Raw genomic sequence first — 17,112 nt, forward strand, 5'->3', positions numbered from 1 at the left:
ATAATCATCAGCCTGCACGGTGCTGGTCGCAAAGACAAGCTAATTTGTCAACAACAGGCTACACAGGCTTATTTGTCGCCAGCAGGCTAAATGTTAATATGAACTCCAACAAATCACTACAGAGTGATGTATTATCGTGTTTGTATACAAATCCGTTGTACATTCTATTTTTAGAACTGATAGGCAAAAGACCGGGTGGGCAGACGCCGAGCGTCCATGTTTTTTCTGAACATTGATGTTTTTCTAACGGCTTAAACTTTCGTAAAACACAAATGATATTAATAATTTTTTTGATCAATGGGAAGGATATAAAACCAGCAATTTATTGCTAACTTTTAACTTTTATTTCGAAATAAAATCGATTAATTATGAACGCTTAACTTACAGTGTTTTTTTCTAAAAGTTTGGAGCATCGCTACGCCGGTATTAAAACCATATGTCATTCAAAACGGTTTTTCATTTTTCAAAAGTTATTTGAATATAAAAATACGAAAATCGTAAGCATTTTAAAACTTTCTGAATTTTTGAAATCCATATATGAACGAAAAAGTTATTAGAAATTAAAATTCCGATCCCATACACAAACGATGTAAAACTATTTTTTTTGCCCAACACCAGATAAACAGGTGTTGATGCGTGACGTCAGGGCGATCTCTCCTATAGGCTTACATTGTAAAATGAACACGAAAACACAGCTTCTTGAAACTTGTAGTGCTAAACAGAGGGAAGACTGCAGCTTTCATGGCTTGTAAAGTTGAAATTTAGAGTTCTTCTTTTTAAAGATCTTTTTACACTTTTCTACGTTTAAAAGTGCCTTAAAAATTAATATCCTTCCGCAAGAATCATTTACCGCTTTTAAAAGTTTCACATTACAAACCAGTATTTCGAGGAAAAAACGTATTCTGTTTCTTTCATTGAAATTTTAAATTTCAGAATGTGACGAATTCTCACACCGTGTGATGAACTGACTCAAATAATTCCTTATAAACGCCGCCCACCCTTAATCTACGGTTTTGGGAATTTTAATACTAAATTTTATTTCATGAAATGCCTTGTTTAGAAACCCTTAAATATTCCCAAAAGGTTTACATTAAAATGTCATAGTATATAAAAAACGATTGTCTTGGAATACGGTATATTAGTAGGATATATTGGTAACATTTTTTATCATTTTATAAATTTTTGTCTTTTGAAAAGAATTTACTTAGTTTCATGCATTTTCATTTATTTGTTGAAATAATACTGGCATTCCTCTTTCTTGATAAATTTAATTTATGATAAAATTGTTCAATACTTGTGCATTATCTTCTGGCATTCCAGATAGATTTACAATTTTATTTCTAATATAGAATACTTGAATACTTGATTTTCAAGCCAAAGTGAATTTGCTTTAAATTTATATATATGACAGGTTCTTAAGACATTTAGAAGTATTGAATAACATAAATGAATAGCGCATACTACAGAAAAAGAGCAGTTTCGGTTCGTCCTAGCAGTAGTATACAAAATCAGAAGACGATGTTTTCAAATATGTACAATTATGCCTCGTTTAAGTTCTGCATTAAAATCATAAAAGCATATTTTATACTGGTATAAAATTGGAAGACTTGCAGTTTACCAAGCTTCCTCCTTCTCTGAGCCAATAGGCATCAGCTTGTAAGGAATATAAGGAAACAATTATTGATTTTTCAAGTTTGTTTGTAAAGGCCCATTCAGACCCTTATCTTCCGTGTTAACCTTGCAAGTTTTGTGCAAAACAAGTGTAAAATCTGTTTCAAGTGCACACGACCTAACGTGATTCTAATTGTTGTGCAGTTAGGTGAAAGGTTTGTTTTCTTGATTATTTTTTGATTTTATTAAGATCTGTAAGTTTTGTTTCGTTTGCAAATTTATTAACTGTTATTTTAGCTTGGTTCTATAGGTTGGTATATCATTTAAAAGGCCGCAATTCCGCAGTTCGTTGTGACAACAAAATGTGCGTAATGCTGGCACGTGACTAACATGCATGCATTTGTTTTCAAGTTTATTAAGAATCTGTTCTGGAGATTTACATTTGAGCCGCACCGTGAGAAAACAAGCATGGATCCAGACCAGCCAGCGCATCCGCGCAATCTGGTCAGCGTTTATGCTGTTCGCTGATGGTTTCTCTCTAATTGCAATAGGCTTTGAAAGCGAAAAACATGGATCCTGACCAGACTGCGCGGATGCGCAGGCTGGTCTGAATCCATGTTGGTCGCAAATGCACTGTGTTGGTTTTCTCATGGTGCGGCTCATTTTCTTTTGTTGTAGCCTACTTACTTTATACATATGGATTTCTATTTAAAAGGTTTCAAGGAAGATACGCTTTCGAAATGAGTAAAAATTACACCCCGGAAACTCGACAGCGCATGCGCCCTTGGTTGGAGTCACAGATAAACAGTGGTCAAATAAAGGGTCTCGAGTGGGTAGACGAGCAGCAGAAAATGTTCAAGGTACCATGGAAAAACGTTGGCAATAGAGAATGGTCTGAAGATGATGGAATCATTTTTAAGGTATGTGTTTGTTCTTCCGTCATTCACAAAGTTACACCAGGCCTTCTTATTGTTACAGGCATAAAGCGTCTAAATGTTAGAAATATGTTAATTAGATTGTGTAGGTTGAATTTAAAGTCTCGTAATACCTTAACTTATAATGTGACTGCCATAATACTGCTATGAATATAGTTGTGTCAGTGTCTTGTGAAATCCTTTTTCAGTTATTACTTTCGCAAATATTTCTCAAAGGACTGATTAATAATTATCATAGAATAAGATATTATTGAATCCGTTGTTTAAGATTACCTCCCTTTATGGCCGTGTCTGTATAAGATCGTGCAATGTTAGTAAAAGTGCTTTTTCTAACAATATGATTATGCATGACATGTAAATGGACAGCTGCTTTATCTATTTTTAACATACAATTAAAAGTATCATGGAACTTTAGTTAAAACATACCGTGACCCGAGTTTGATTATCATTCAGTTTGACGTTAGCTGTGTTGTGTCAAAGCTACTGCCATGCTTTATAATAAACAATATTTAATAACATAACACAATCTTGTTTTTCAAGGAATGGGCGGTCAACACGGGACGGTACCGTGAGGGTGTGGACCAGGCTGATTGGCCTACATGGAAAACGCGGTTCCGATGTGCACTCACCAAATTACCGGACATCAAAGAATTGAAACAGTACAACCGCCTGGACGGAAATACGGAAGAACCGTACAGGGTCTACCAGTTCGTACCTAAGAATAGTATGCACTTTTTATATTTCTGAGGGCTTTCGCGGCCAAGTGGTCAAGGACGTCTTTTCTGAATCACGTTCTATATCAGTCCGAAACCCCGTTCAAGTTGGATATAGGATTTATTTACGCAAAGGTGTTGTTCTTTCTACATGTATGTCCACGCTTGAAACATAGCTAATGCCCGGATGAGAGTGGCGCCAGTGTTCTTTCCAGGAATGTCGCCATGTCTATCATATTGTAGAAACTTGTAAATATTCACTCTCGCTTTCAACGTGGTAACCGCATCCTCGGTATAGTAGTAAAGACTTAGTATAAAATATGCACTTTGAAAATGAATTGATTCACATAATCATTAAGCTGCACAACGGTAACTTGATTATTCAAAAACTGAGTTGCTGAAGCAATATTTTCCACTTTTAAGTGTATCGTTTCCAGTCGTGAAGTTTACCGACGGTCCAAGATTCGAATTGTCATTGATTGCATTTTTTTCATAATCCGTGTTCAGATAACCGCAGTGTCCTTTACGAGATCCTGGTTTCTCTGTGGTGTGTTCAAGGAAATTTAATCTGTTTTATATAAAACACTGCATCCATAAATTTCACCGCATACATTGCATTGCATAGGTAGGCAAAGGATGTGCCTCCTGATTTTTTATTTAAAAGTTATTATTTCTGTTATTTGGATATAATGCTTTCAATTTCAGCAGGCCGTAATATTTTGATTTTGGTTTGCGCGGTCATTCACTGGGTAGCCTTTAAAATTAATGAAAAGGTCTAGACTAACTAATAGGAATCAAAACGATTAAGAAGGTATTTTTGTTTTGTTTTTATTTATAGGAGACGGCCTAGGATCACGTCTTGCATACAGACAATCTGAAAATAGCTCGCCTGGAAGTGAGATAGAATTTACAGGGGTAAGTCGTGTATGGAGACATAAATGCATATTTTTTTTGTATACAAGAATATCACAGTCTTATACATAATTTTTCATAGAATATGCAGCAAAGTGTTCATTTTATTCAAGACATTTTTGGTAAAAGTGTATGCGAGAGTATGGTCCTACATTCTTGATCATTCTTTATTATTTACATCTGTTGTAAATACATTGTTTTTCGGAGCCTTTAAAATAGCATATATATTTTCATGATTTGCTTACAATTTTCCAACAAAAATGCATAGACAAATTGTAGTGGATATTTTTTATTACAAGTGGAAACTTTTTGACAGTATCATGTTATAGGTATATGATTATATTGTTTTTTTTTCGGCGAACGCCGTCTAAATTCGTCTTCGTTACCTATGCCACGTGACTTCAGTTTGCAAATCAAACTACTTTATAACGCATTATAGATAATTTATCAAAATGGAAGATTTATGCAACACTCTGCCTGATTGGACGAGAGTGTCAATTTCTTTGACTCTGTTGATTGTGTTACGCTGAGTGAAATGTAGGCAAAGCGTTTATCCTAAACGACGCTGTTCACAGTTTTAAAGCTAACTTTGGCTCAGTATATTTAACAAGCATATTGATATATCTCAAAATGATAAGTAAGTTTAATAAATATGATAAAAACCTGTTCAAATACCAACATATATCAAATTAAAGAAAGAGCTGAATACGGTCTGCATATCACATGAATAAGGATGTGATAAAAGTCTTTTATGTAGAGAAGTGCTTTTTAAAAGATTTGGCTTGTTACAATTGTCGTCTGTATATGAAAAGGTTTCTTGCTTTTGTGACTTATTCAGATTGCATATTAAAATGAGTACTTGTTTGCTTTGATATATTTGTTATAAATTATTTAACTGATTTATTATATATGAATATTTTTCTTTAGTATGGTATGCAAATATTGAACTCATTTGAAATCTGTTTTATTATATATATGCTATATAATGACTGAATCTCATTACACTGAAATGAAGGTACACTGCATACATTTTATCTATGTGATATGACTACGGTCAAACTTTGCTTATGAAACAGAAATATTGAAATAATTACAATTGTATGTTTTGCTTGACCTTCACTTTTTTATAGGTGTGACGTCATTGTCCAAAGATTTATGAATAGCGAATATGCATTTGTTAAAGCGGGATCAGTTGGCCTATTTTAGAAATAAATAAAAATAATAAATAAAAAAAAATCCTTTAATTGATTTTTTCTCATGTATTCTAATCAAACTTGATTTGTAGCATCTTTATTAGGTCCGCAGCCAACTCTGTTCAGCTGGGACATTTGATCCCTTTTAGGGGCTGCTAGAGCTAAAACTAGAAATGCCTTTATACAGCGTCTCATGAACAGCTTGGTGGATCTTTGTCATACTTGGTCAGGAGCATCATTATAAGGTCCTCTTCCAAATTTATGTATATAGGAACTTGGGCCCTATTAGGGACCACTATAGCTAAAAGTAGATATGCCTTTTTTCGCATTAACCACTAAAATGTAATGGATTTTTATCAAACTCGATGTGTAACAATATCGTAAGGTCTCCTGCTATTTTGTTACAAATGAGGATAGGGACCAATTTAGCTAAAAATATAAACACGTTTAATGACCTCTTCTCATGAACCGCTTCATGAATCTTCATCAAACTACTGCTGTAATTATTCGTCTAAGGATAAACGAAACAAAATTGCAACCCTACGAAACCTTTGCGAAAAATTAAAAGAGAACCATTTAAATTGTTAAAGTGCGGTGTTTAGTTTTGCAATTTGTAATTGTTAGATGAAAGATGAATGTTAGATGAAAAATTCATAAACTTCTTTCCTTATTACAATTCGCCGACCATCATTTTTAAAGATATTTCTTGTTTATTATTATACAGGAACCGACTATACCAACGACAGTCATTTCAAACCAGTCAGAAACCATGATGTGTAAGTATTTTTGTATTACACATTATCAGTTATTGATTTATACCAGTTCGAAACCATCTGTAAGTAGTTTTGTAAATATCCTGTAGGTAGATAACTGATACCAGTATGAAAACGCACAGTGACTGTGTAAGTACTTTTGACTACACCCTGTAGTTAGATAGTTCACAAAAGTTGAAACATGATGTATAATCCTTCTCATGCTGGACAAAATGGATTCTGCCTTTCGGACAAGTGTAGATCATGATCATCCTGTACATCTATACAGTCTGACCAAGATCCGTACTGAGTGTCTTTTTGATAAACATCCCTTTTAACAGTTAATGGTACTATCCAAACTGAAAGACGGACAAATTCTTTATAGAAATTTAGCAGGGTAAGGTTTAATTTTTGAAAAAAACAAACTTGTATGTCTTTCACGCTAGATTAACATATCAGACTGTTTCTGTTTTCAGCCCTTCAAGAAGGCAGACTTCCCTCTGACCTAACTATGGAATCTGGGGATTTAATGAAACTTGACAGTAGTGAAATAAGAAAGGTGCCTCATGAAGATTTTAATGAACCAATGGATATACCAGAACTAGAAACAGGTTTGAATTTTTTTGACAGCTATCTTGCATATTACAGTAGGTTGGCTATATTACAATCAGTTTGTCCATTCAGTCTGTCCTGTACCAAAACATTAAGGACAATTAATAAAACATTAAGGACAATTAATGTGTGATTTTGACTCTACAAAAGAAAATTCAGTTGGTACAATAATAATTAGGCTATCAGAGGAGAGGAAAATGAGCAATACATCTTTAGTACATAGTTATTGCCCTTCAGTAAAGTTAATATTGAGATTTGTCAGTTTGGAATAAGTGAAATTAACAAAGCGTAGACATCCTCTGATTGAATGAATCAAAAATGTAACAAATGTTTATTATTTAGCAAAACAAACTGTGGCAAAGGATAATTGTATTGCGTGTAATCAGATCCAAACATGTCTTTTGTGTAGCTAATGGGAAAGACTACAAATGTAGATTTTATGATATTTTTTATCTCTTCTCTTGTTGTACTGAAGTTTTGACATATTTTAAAACTTTCAAACAAGATCTAGAACACCTTGAACAATTGCCTGCCTTTTTGTACTGAGTATTTTATTCCGCCACTGATCAAAAACAGCAAAATTTATTTTACCCTTCAATTTTACCCTTTATTTTGCATAAAAGTAGGTTAGATATGTTTTGAATATAATAATTTCATATATGCTCAATACTGTTGTTATGGGAATATATATTAATTATATATTTTATTTAATATGCATTTACAATATTTTCTGTGGGAAAACTGATTCTGTATACATTTTCCTTACATATTATTTATACTGTGTACATTCTGAGGCTATATACATAAAACTGGGTGCACATATTTTCTGCATATAAATAAACTGGTTCCTTAAACATTTTATGGTACATATATTCATATTGTGTCCAAGCTTTATCGAGCATACACAATTATACTATGTACATTCTGAGACTTTACATATAGATATTTTCTGTACATACATATTTTCTGTTGGAGTCATACATTTGTAAGGATCATATATTTTGCACATAATGTTATCATTGTAAATTGATGGCACATTTTCAGTGTGTACTTCTTTTACATTTTAGTTGATGCACATCCAGAAATTATAACAAAGAGTAGAAAGTCCTACCCTAACCAGAAATCTTTAATCATGCCACCAAACACATGGACCCTAGATCCTAATGGTAAGTGTATTGCTTAGAGTAAGAGGAGACAGAATATGTATAAAAAGTAGCCCGGATATAATTTATGATGTCAGTATATATTCATACTTTGATTGTGAAACATGTATGTTCTACTATATATATTTATATTTCTTGGTACCTCGTTCCTGAATGGATCTATTGTCAAGAGGGTATGAGAAACATGGCCAGTTTCCCTGATAATGCTGAACATGCTTTCAATGTCTTTATCATGATGCGACCGGGGACAGAACAAAATCAATAGGCTGCCTAGACTGTATTCATATTAAGATGATGAGTCAAATTGATTTCTATTGTCAAACATATATGAACCACTTTTATGTAGCATCTACTAGTAAGTTCATCCGAAATTCAATATCTTGAATTCCCTTATCTACAAATTTTGGCAGTCTCGAAGACATCTTCTAGTCCAATCTCAAAATCATGTGGAATCATTTTGAGTTGAAATTCGGTTTTCCCGAAGTAAAATGCTTGAACCCTTCGAATTTGAGATTCCGAGATTCAGCGTTCAAACATGCATTTGATTTTAAGGAGGCTGTTGCAAATTCTGTATGTTCAACAATTTCAGCTCAGCTAGGGCTTCACCTTAAACTCTTTCTTAAAGCTGTTAGAAAATCTAAAGATAGAGGTAGCATTGAAAATTGAACATGTAAATAAAGAATGATTCTGTAGAAGTTACAATCTTCTAATGAATTATGAAACAAAACAGATATATTTCGTACTTTATTTTCAGTTTTTGAAGGCATTCTTCTAATGCGAATATTACTGAAAGTTAAAAGAAATTATTATCAAAATGGCAACATAATAACCTGTGGTATTTATGGCAGTGACATTGTAACAGTTACTGTTAATTAGATTAATAGAATAAATTATGAGTAGTTCAGGGTTTTTTTGGCCATTTTTATAGCCATTTTTCGGCTATATTCCCAATGCTAAAAAATATTTATGTTCCCCCAAATGAGTCCACAAATTCCCAATCTACATTATGAAGAAAATTTCATCAAAATTGCACAAACATTGAACAAATTATGGACAATTTTGTAATGGAAGTATGTTAAAGAGGTTGTACAATGTAAAACAAGTGTATGAGAAAAAAGTGCTTAAACATATCCTTTCTATATCCTATGGGACTAAATGTTTCCCAATTTAAAACATTTGCAATATTCCCAATATTAGGGGTATAAACTATGTTCCCAAATTAGCCAGAAAAATACCCTGGAGTTTATAAAAGTACTGTTGTACTTTTCAGATTGTAAACTGTATGTTACCATAAAATATTTAACGTCATCGGTGTATGAGAGTCTTTGTTCTGAACCGAATGGATTCCATATTTTCTACGACAAACAAGTTGTAATACCAAATCAAGAGGAATACGAACAGGTATGTTTTTATATCACTGAAACTTCAATACAGTCATACTTTATACAACCGCACTTCAGTACAGTTACACTTTGGCACAGTAACACCTATGCTAAAGACTGCCCACAAACAGGAATCACATGACTTAACCCTTATCCTGCTAAATTTCTATAATGAAATTGTCCAACTTTCAATTTGGACAGTACCATTAATTGGTAAAATGAGTGTTTACCAAAAAGATACTGACTGAATGGTTAACAGTGCAGATCATGATCAGACTTCATAGATGTGCCGGCTGGTTATGGTCTATACTGGTTGCAAAGGCAGAATCAGTCTCATCCAGCATGCTAAGGGTTAAGAGTCAGACTACTAGGTCCATTATTTCAAATCTTTGAGTCTGAAATTTAAACTTAGACTTTAAATCTTTAAAACTTCAAATTGCTGTATCTTCGTTTATAATAAATTAATGAATTAATTTTGTTGTAATGTTGCATAGCTTTTTGTTGTTGTATATATCGTAAACATGCCAAATTTCATTAAGGTCCATGCAATACTTACATGATATAGGGAAAAAAGTACTTTTAGTATTTCAAAGTCAAAGTATAGGTTTCAGACTTAAAACGTTGATCAAGTAAGACTATTACTTTCATTTCTAATGTAATCATAACACGTTTGTTTTTACCCTTGAAAACAGATCAGTCTCAAATAAAGACAATGTTTGACATATTTGTGCATGGTCTTTAAAGACAAACTTAACTGTATTCTATGACTGTTGTCAATTATGATCAAGGTTACAGATCTTTAATGACAAGTGGCAAATCATGTATTTTTAAAAAGCTATTTCCACACTCTCAGATGAATGCCGAAATGAGCCGCGCTATGAGAAAACCAACATAGTGCATTTGCGACCAGCATAGGATCCAGAGCAGCCTGCACATCTGCACAGTCTGGTCTGGATCCATGCTGTTCACAATTAGAGAAACTGTTAGCGAACAGCATGGATGAGTAGGATGGTCTGGAGTCATGCTGGTCACAAATGCACTATGTTGATTTTCTCATGGCACAGCTGAAATGCACAACAATTTAGAGTATGTTATTAAAGGGAACTTGTTGAGTATCTTTACAGGACTGCAACCTTAAGCAAGAATATGTACTGTGTAAAATTTTTTGTTTATCTTTAATTGAAAATAATTCTGTTACACCAGAATGACATTTTCCTCAAGGGTTATAACATTCAAATTTTGTGCGATAAACAAACCGAAAGAACTTTATGAATAAAAATGTACAGTAATGAATTTGAGACAATTACAGTTGTGACCTAAATATAGACACTTTAAAACATTCTCTCAAAATTGTAGTAGGGCCACAAAATAAAGAGGGGCAGATTCTAAGTACAGTACAACCTCTCAAGAGCGGCCCTCTCATAAGCAAAACCCTCTCTATAACATCATCATCAAAATTTCCCTAAGCTGAAATATACTATCAAATTTACCTCTACGGAACAACAACCTTTACATAACAGTCAATATTTGTAATTCCCAAAGGGTGTTGCCCTACAGAGGTTGCACTGTAACTTTAACGTTTATTTCTTATCAAAATCAAAATTATCTTACCTTCTTTTATATTTCCAACAGCAGAATGAACCTGATTTGTAAGGAATATCTCCAAGAATCATCACAGTGCACGAATGTAACAAATTGCCCCATTAATGCAAAATGATATCAAGTGCTGATAATTAAAGAAGATTGTGGTACCTTTCTGCATTAACAGGGCGAAATACGAAAAATCTGTGTTTTTTGTTTTGAAAAACAATCTTCAGATGTTTTGTTATGAATAAAACATGGTAAATGACTTACTTTTTAGCTCACCTGTGACGGAGTGACAAGGTGAGTTTTTGTGATCGCACTTCGTCCAGCGTCCGTCGTCCGTTGTCCGTCCGTAAACTTTTAGTTTAAACGACATCTCCTCATAAACCACTAGGCCAATTTTATCCAAACTTCACAGGAATGTTTCTTGGGTGAAGCTCTACAAAAATGGTCAAAGAATTGAATTCCATCAGAACTCTGGTTGCCATGGCAACCGAAAGGAAAAAATTAAAAATCTTCTTCTTAAAAACCAGAAGCCAAAGAACTTAGATATTTGATGTGAAGTATTGCCTAGTGGACCTCTACCAAGTTTGTTCAAACCATGACCCCAGGGTCAAAATTGACCCCGCCCGAGGGGTCATATGATTTTACATAGGAAAAATCTTAAAAAATCTTCTTCTCAAAAACCAGAAGCTCTAGAGCTTAGATATTTGACATGTAGCATTGCCTAGTGGACCACTACTAAAGTTGTTCAAATCATGACCCCGGGGTCAAAATTGACCCCGCCCCAGGGGTCACTTGATTTTACATAGACTTCTATAGGAAAATCTTCAAAATGTTTTAAAAATAAACCAGAAGGCCTAGAGCTTGGATATTTAACATGTAGCATTGCCTAGTAGACCTCTACAAAATTTGTTCAGTCATGGCCCCTGGGTCAAAATTGACCCCGCCCCAGGGGTCACTTGATTTTAAATAGGAAAATCTTCAAAAACTTTCCAGAAATAAACCAGAAGGCCTAGAGCTTAGATATTTAACATGTAGCATTGCCTAGTGGACCTCTACAAAATTTTTTCAAATCATGACTCCCCGAGGTCAAAATTGACCCCGCCCCAGGGGTCACTTGATTTTACATAGGAAAATCTTCAAAACTTTTCTAAAAATAAACCAGAAGGCCTAGATTTTAGATATTTGACATTTTGGCATATAGCATTGCCTAATACACTTCTACAAACTTTGTTAAAATCATGACCCCTGGGGTCAAATTGACCCCACCCCATGGGGTTACTTGATTGAACATAAAAAAAAAACTTTCAAAATTTTCTAAAAATAAACCAGAATCCTAGAGCTTAGATATTTGACATGTAGCATTGCCTAGTGGACCTCTACAAAATTTGTTCAAATCTTGACCCCGCCCCCCCCCCACGGGTCAAATTGACCCAGCCCCAGGGGTTACTTTATTGTACATAGGAAAATCTTCAAAACTTTTCTAAAAATAAACCAGAAGGCCTAGATCTTAGATATTTGACATTTTGACATGTAGCATTGCCTAATACACTTCTACAAAATTTGTTAAAATCATGACCCCCGGGGTCAAATTGACCCAGCCCCATGGGGTTACTTGATTGTACATAGAAAAATCTTCAAAATTTTCTAAAAATAAACCAGAAGGCCCAGAGTTTAGATATTTGACATGTTGCATTGCCTAGTGGACCTCTACAAAATGTGTTCAAATCTTGACCCCCAGGGTCAAGTTGACCCAGCCCCAGGGGTTACTTGATTGAACATAGGGAAATCTTCATAAATTTGCTAAAAATAAACCAGAAGGCCTAGATCTTAGATATTTGAAATATAACATTGCCTAGTTGACTTCTACAAAATTTGTTCAAATCATGAGCCCAGGGGCAAAATTGACCCCGCCCCAGCGGTAACTTAATTGTACATCAGAAAATCTTCAAAAGTAATTTCTAAAAATAAACCAGAAGGCCTAGAGCTTAGATATTTGACATGTAGCATTGCCTAGAGGACCTCTACAAAATTTGTTCAAATCATGACCCCCGGCGTCATATTGGCCCCGCCCCAGGGGTTACTTGATATATAGGAAAAACTTCCAGAAATGTCTAGAAATAAACTAGAAGGCCTAGAGCTTAGATATTTGTTGTGTAGCATTGCCTAGTGGATCTCTACCAAGTTTGTTCAAATCATGACCCTGGGGTCAAGCTTAAATGCAAATCTTTCTAGCAACCATTTAACCAGGTGAGCGATATAGGGCCATCATGGCCCTCTTGTTATTTATTTTTGTTCTAGATACCAACCTGTTTATGATTTATCTCTTTACAGATATTTGGGCCAAGGGACGCGTTACAGATTACGCTCCCACAATGCAACGTACCTAACAGTCAACAGCAACGTCTCACGCTTGATCTATTAAATGCCACAGACAGAGGTCTTGTAGTGCAGGTGAAGGACGGTAGTATCTATGCTACAAGAAAGTGCAGGTGAGTTACCTAGGATTAAAATATATTTTTATCAAACAGCTGATTTAGAGAAAAAGGAAAAGTGGATGCAGAAGAGTGCGTGTGAGTTGGGGCACTTGCAAAAGTCCAGAAAATCAGTTTGCTGGAAAATAATTAGTATACACCTAATTTTAAAGTTGCTGACTGGGATTCTAGAGACCCATTTGGATTATGTGGAGCATAGTTTATAATATATACATGTAAATTTTCCAAATTTTTTACAGAGTTAACATTTGCAAGTAATATCTTAGTAACTTTTGTATGAGATATTGTATTATCCTGACTGTGTTGATAGAATCAATTTTCATTATATACCTATGTAAATTTTGTCGAAACACTTCTTGTATTTCACAAGTAAATATGAACAGGCAGAAAAAAAGTCCACTCTGTACTTTTTAAATTGTATGTTGCTGGACAGTTTTCATTTAATATTCATTACCTGACACAGTTCTGTGAATAGCGCACAAAAAACACTTCAGAACTGCACTCATTTCTATATTTTAACATCAACAAACAATAAAGATTTCGTTCGATAACAAAACAACAAAAACAAAGACGTACTACGTAGGTATATAGTAAAAGGGTATCAGTGCAACAGTAGATCCATCTGGAATTTTGTATTTGGTACTCATGTGATCCAATCTGGCAAAATCCGTTGAACCAAATAAGCATCCTAGATCGTATAACCGTATTGTATGTATCTTGTCATAATGTGAATACTACTGTTTTCCTATTTTAGATGTAGGGTATACATTTCGAAGTCAACATTGGACAACGGCTGTGAGATAATAAAGCTGCAGCGGGATGCAGAGACACTTGTGTTTGACTTACACGGTTATTACAAAAATGCACTGGAGAGATACATACACCAGAGAGGGCCGAAACCCTCTGTAGAAGTGGTAGTGGGTTTTGGACAGCATTTCACCATGGACAGAGAGTCAATAAACAATTTACTAGTGTCAGCAACAATAGTACACACAGAAGCAATGCGTCTGCTTACAAGGGTAAGAAAATTCGTAGCGATAAGTTACTGTAAAATACCATATATACTTGCCATATGTTAACCATGCCATACCTTAAATTTGCCAGACCTTAACCTTGCCACAGCTAACCGTAATGTGTATGGCAATTATATATGGCAAGGTTAAGGTATGGCAAGTGTATATGGCAAGGTTAATGTATGGCAAGGTTAAGGCATGGTAAGGTATGGCAAGTATATATGGTAAGTTTAAGGAATTGCAATTACATATGGCAAGGTTAATATATGGCAATTTCAAGGTATGGCTACATTAATGTATGGCAAGTATAGATGGCAAGGTTATGAAATTATAAGTATATATAGCAAGGTTAAGGTATGGCAAGGTTAAGATATAGCAAACATAAGTTAGGGAGCTGTTAAGATATGGCAATGTTAAGAAATATAAATCACATTCTTATATATTTCATTGGAGTTGGAATAATTTCTTTGTCATCTTCATAAGAATATTCAATGAAAATTCACATGGTAATAGTTTATGAAAATTTGTTTCTGAGCAAGCTTACTGAAGAAGTGTTTTATACTTCAGATCGCATGTACAAGCCCAATGTCGCCAGCAATCTCCTTATCCAAGTCAGACCAGTTGGATCATATTGTGGATGTTCTTCATTACACCAGCACAAATACTGCACAAGTCTAATGAACAAATCAATGACTACCAATAGTGCAAGATAATTGGAACTTCATATCTTCAACAGATTCTCAGTGTTAAACTACAGCAATATAATTGTTTTATAAGAGTGTTACATTGAGGAATAAGAAATATCTTGCAAAGTAGAATTCGATCTTCTTTTCAAGGGTGACATTATGCAAATTGTAATGAAATGTTGCATGTTTACAATTAGCACAGTTCTGTGAAATCAAAGTTATTAGAGGAGACTACATTCTTTTACGATTTTGCCAATACATAATGTTAAATCTCAACAAACACATAAAATGCCTATCAGTCAAGTAATCAACAAATTCATGTCCTTACTAAATAGTCATTTTGATCAAAACAACCTTTTAAGACAATAGAATCATATTCATTTAAGAACTCACATTCTGTTTTTCCCTGCTTTTATTTATTAGTATGGCGAGATAACAAAATCTAGTATAACAGCATTACATAATAGACTAGCATTATGTAAGTAGTACTAGGTGATGGGAGAACATTAACAGCAAATCATAGAAATAGTTGTTACATTTAAACACTTGTCATTGGAGCATTACATATGAACACCTGTCATTGGAGCATTACATATGGACACCTTTGACTGGAGTATTAAATGTGAAAATTTTTGATTTTAAAATTAGTTTATACTTATTTGTTTTAGCTCGACTGTGATGAAAGCTTCAAGCTAATTGGAACCACTCTCGAGTCCGCTTCCTGGAAAACCCAATACTGGTGTCATAGGAGGTCATGGTTGTGGCCCCAGTGGGGCTCGAACCCACGACCCCTGGATTGAGAGGCCGACACCTTATCCACTAGACCACCGCTCCCTAATGTTTTTAATTTGAGCATTACATGTAAACATATGTGACTGGGGAATTACATACTAACATTTTTGACTGGAGCATAGCATGTGAACATTTGTGATTGGAGCACTTTGTGATTGGAGCATTACGTGTGAACATTTGTAATTTGAGCATTTTTTGATTGGAGCATTACATGTGAACATTTGTAATTTGAGCAATTTTATTGGAGCATTATATGTGAACATTTGTGATTTGAATATTTTTGATTGGAGCATTACATGTATACATTTGTGATTGGAGCATTTCATGTGAACATTTGTGATTGGAGCATTATATGTGAACACCTTTGATTTAAGCATTACACCGATATCTGATGAATCTTATTTCTTTTAAGTTACTCAGCTGACACTTGAACAATGTTTTTTTCTCTGATTATCCATTGCCATACTGTGTGTAAATAAAATACGTGGCATTTAACGTCACAGTGCCATCTGTACATAGTACATTCACTTTATATGTCATATTTTATTAATAGTTATATTGCTGTTTTTTTTGGGGTTTTTTTCCAAACCATACGGTCGGAATGCTAAAGGGGAATAAATTATACCCAAATTAGTTACTGCTGTTGTTTTATAGGACAGGATAAATGCAATAAAGGTAGATTTGTACATGGACATTCTGCAATTACACCCTATACCCCTGTGTAAATTACACAACTTAGCATAAACTGGCATGATTTTGCATCAGTAATGTTTCCCTTTGTTCGCAAATTGCATTTTTTTTAGTTGTTGCATGATAGAACACAATGCAGAGTTTGGATTTGCAAGTTACACTGCTCGTAAATACTCAAAAATGATATATGTTGAGGGTGGTGGGAGGGGGAGTGTGGGGGGGGGGGGAAACTTTTTAAAATTATAAAATTTCCTGGTTAAGTCAGTCCATGAAAGATAAAATCTTGACAAACAAGCAAATTTCCCATGCGCTAAATGTTCAAACTTTGAGATCCACAAGTTCAAATCCCTATGAGTAGCAGTTCTGACTGAAATCACAAAAATTGTACGAAATTACTACTGTTTGCAGATCAAATTGCCCTTTCGCCTTTTTTTAAATCGACATACTTTTACCTTTACGTCACAAAAGCAGCGATGCTGAAGCTATTTTTGGATCTTGTCTTTACAGGTAACTCCGCCTTTCCGATACGAGTAAAAATACACTGAATGAACTGGTTTACATTGTATAAATGCTGAT

The 17,112-nt window shown here is 34.4% G+C and overlaps 1 protein-coding gene across 1 annotated transcript; it reads left to right on the forward strand.

Moving 5' to 3' along the window:
- The first annotated feature begins 1,732 nt into the window (after window positions 1-1,732).
- Window positions 1,733-16,367, forward strand: LOC123549696 (interferon regulatory factor 5-like). The gene is made up of 11 exons (XM_045337990.2): window positions 1,733-1,826; window positions 2,327-2,531; window positions 3,087-3,270; window positions 4,098-4,174; window positions 6,089-6,140; window positions 6,593-6,727; window positions 7,796-7,894; window positions 9,162-9,292; window positions 13,195-13,352; window positions 14,110-14,374; window positions 14,936-16,367. Exons 2-11 carry the CDS (start codon window positions 2,352-2,354, stop codon window positions 15,044-15,046), a joined length of 1,392 nt encoding a protein of 463 aa, XP_045193925.2. The 5' UTR covers window positions 1,733-1,826; window positions 2,327-2,351; the 3' UTR covers window positions 15,047-16,367.
- The last annotated feature ends 745 nt before the right edge of the window (window positions 16,368-17,112 follow it).

The sequence above is a fragment of the Mercenaria mercenaria genome, chromosome 6 (genome assembly GCF_021730395.1).
Source record: "Mercenaria mercenaria strain notata chromosome 6, MADL_Memer_1, whole genome shotgun sequence".
Lineage (NCBI taxonomy): Eukaryota > Metazoa > Mollusca > Bivalvia > Venerida > Veneridae > Mercenaria > Mercenaria mercenaria.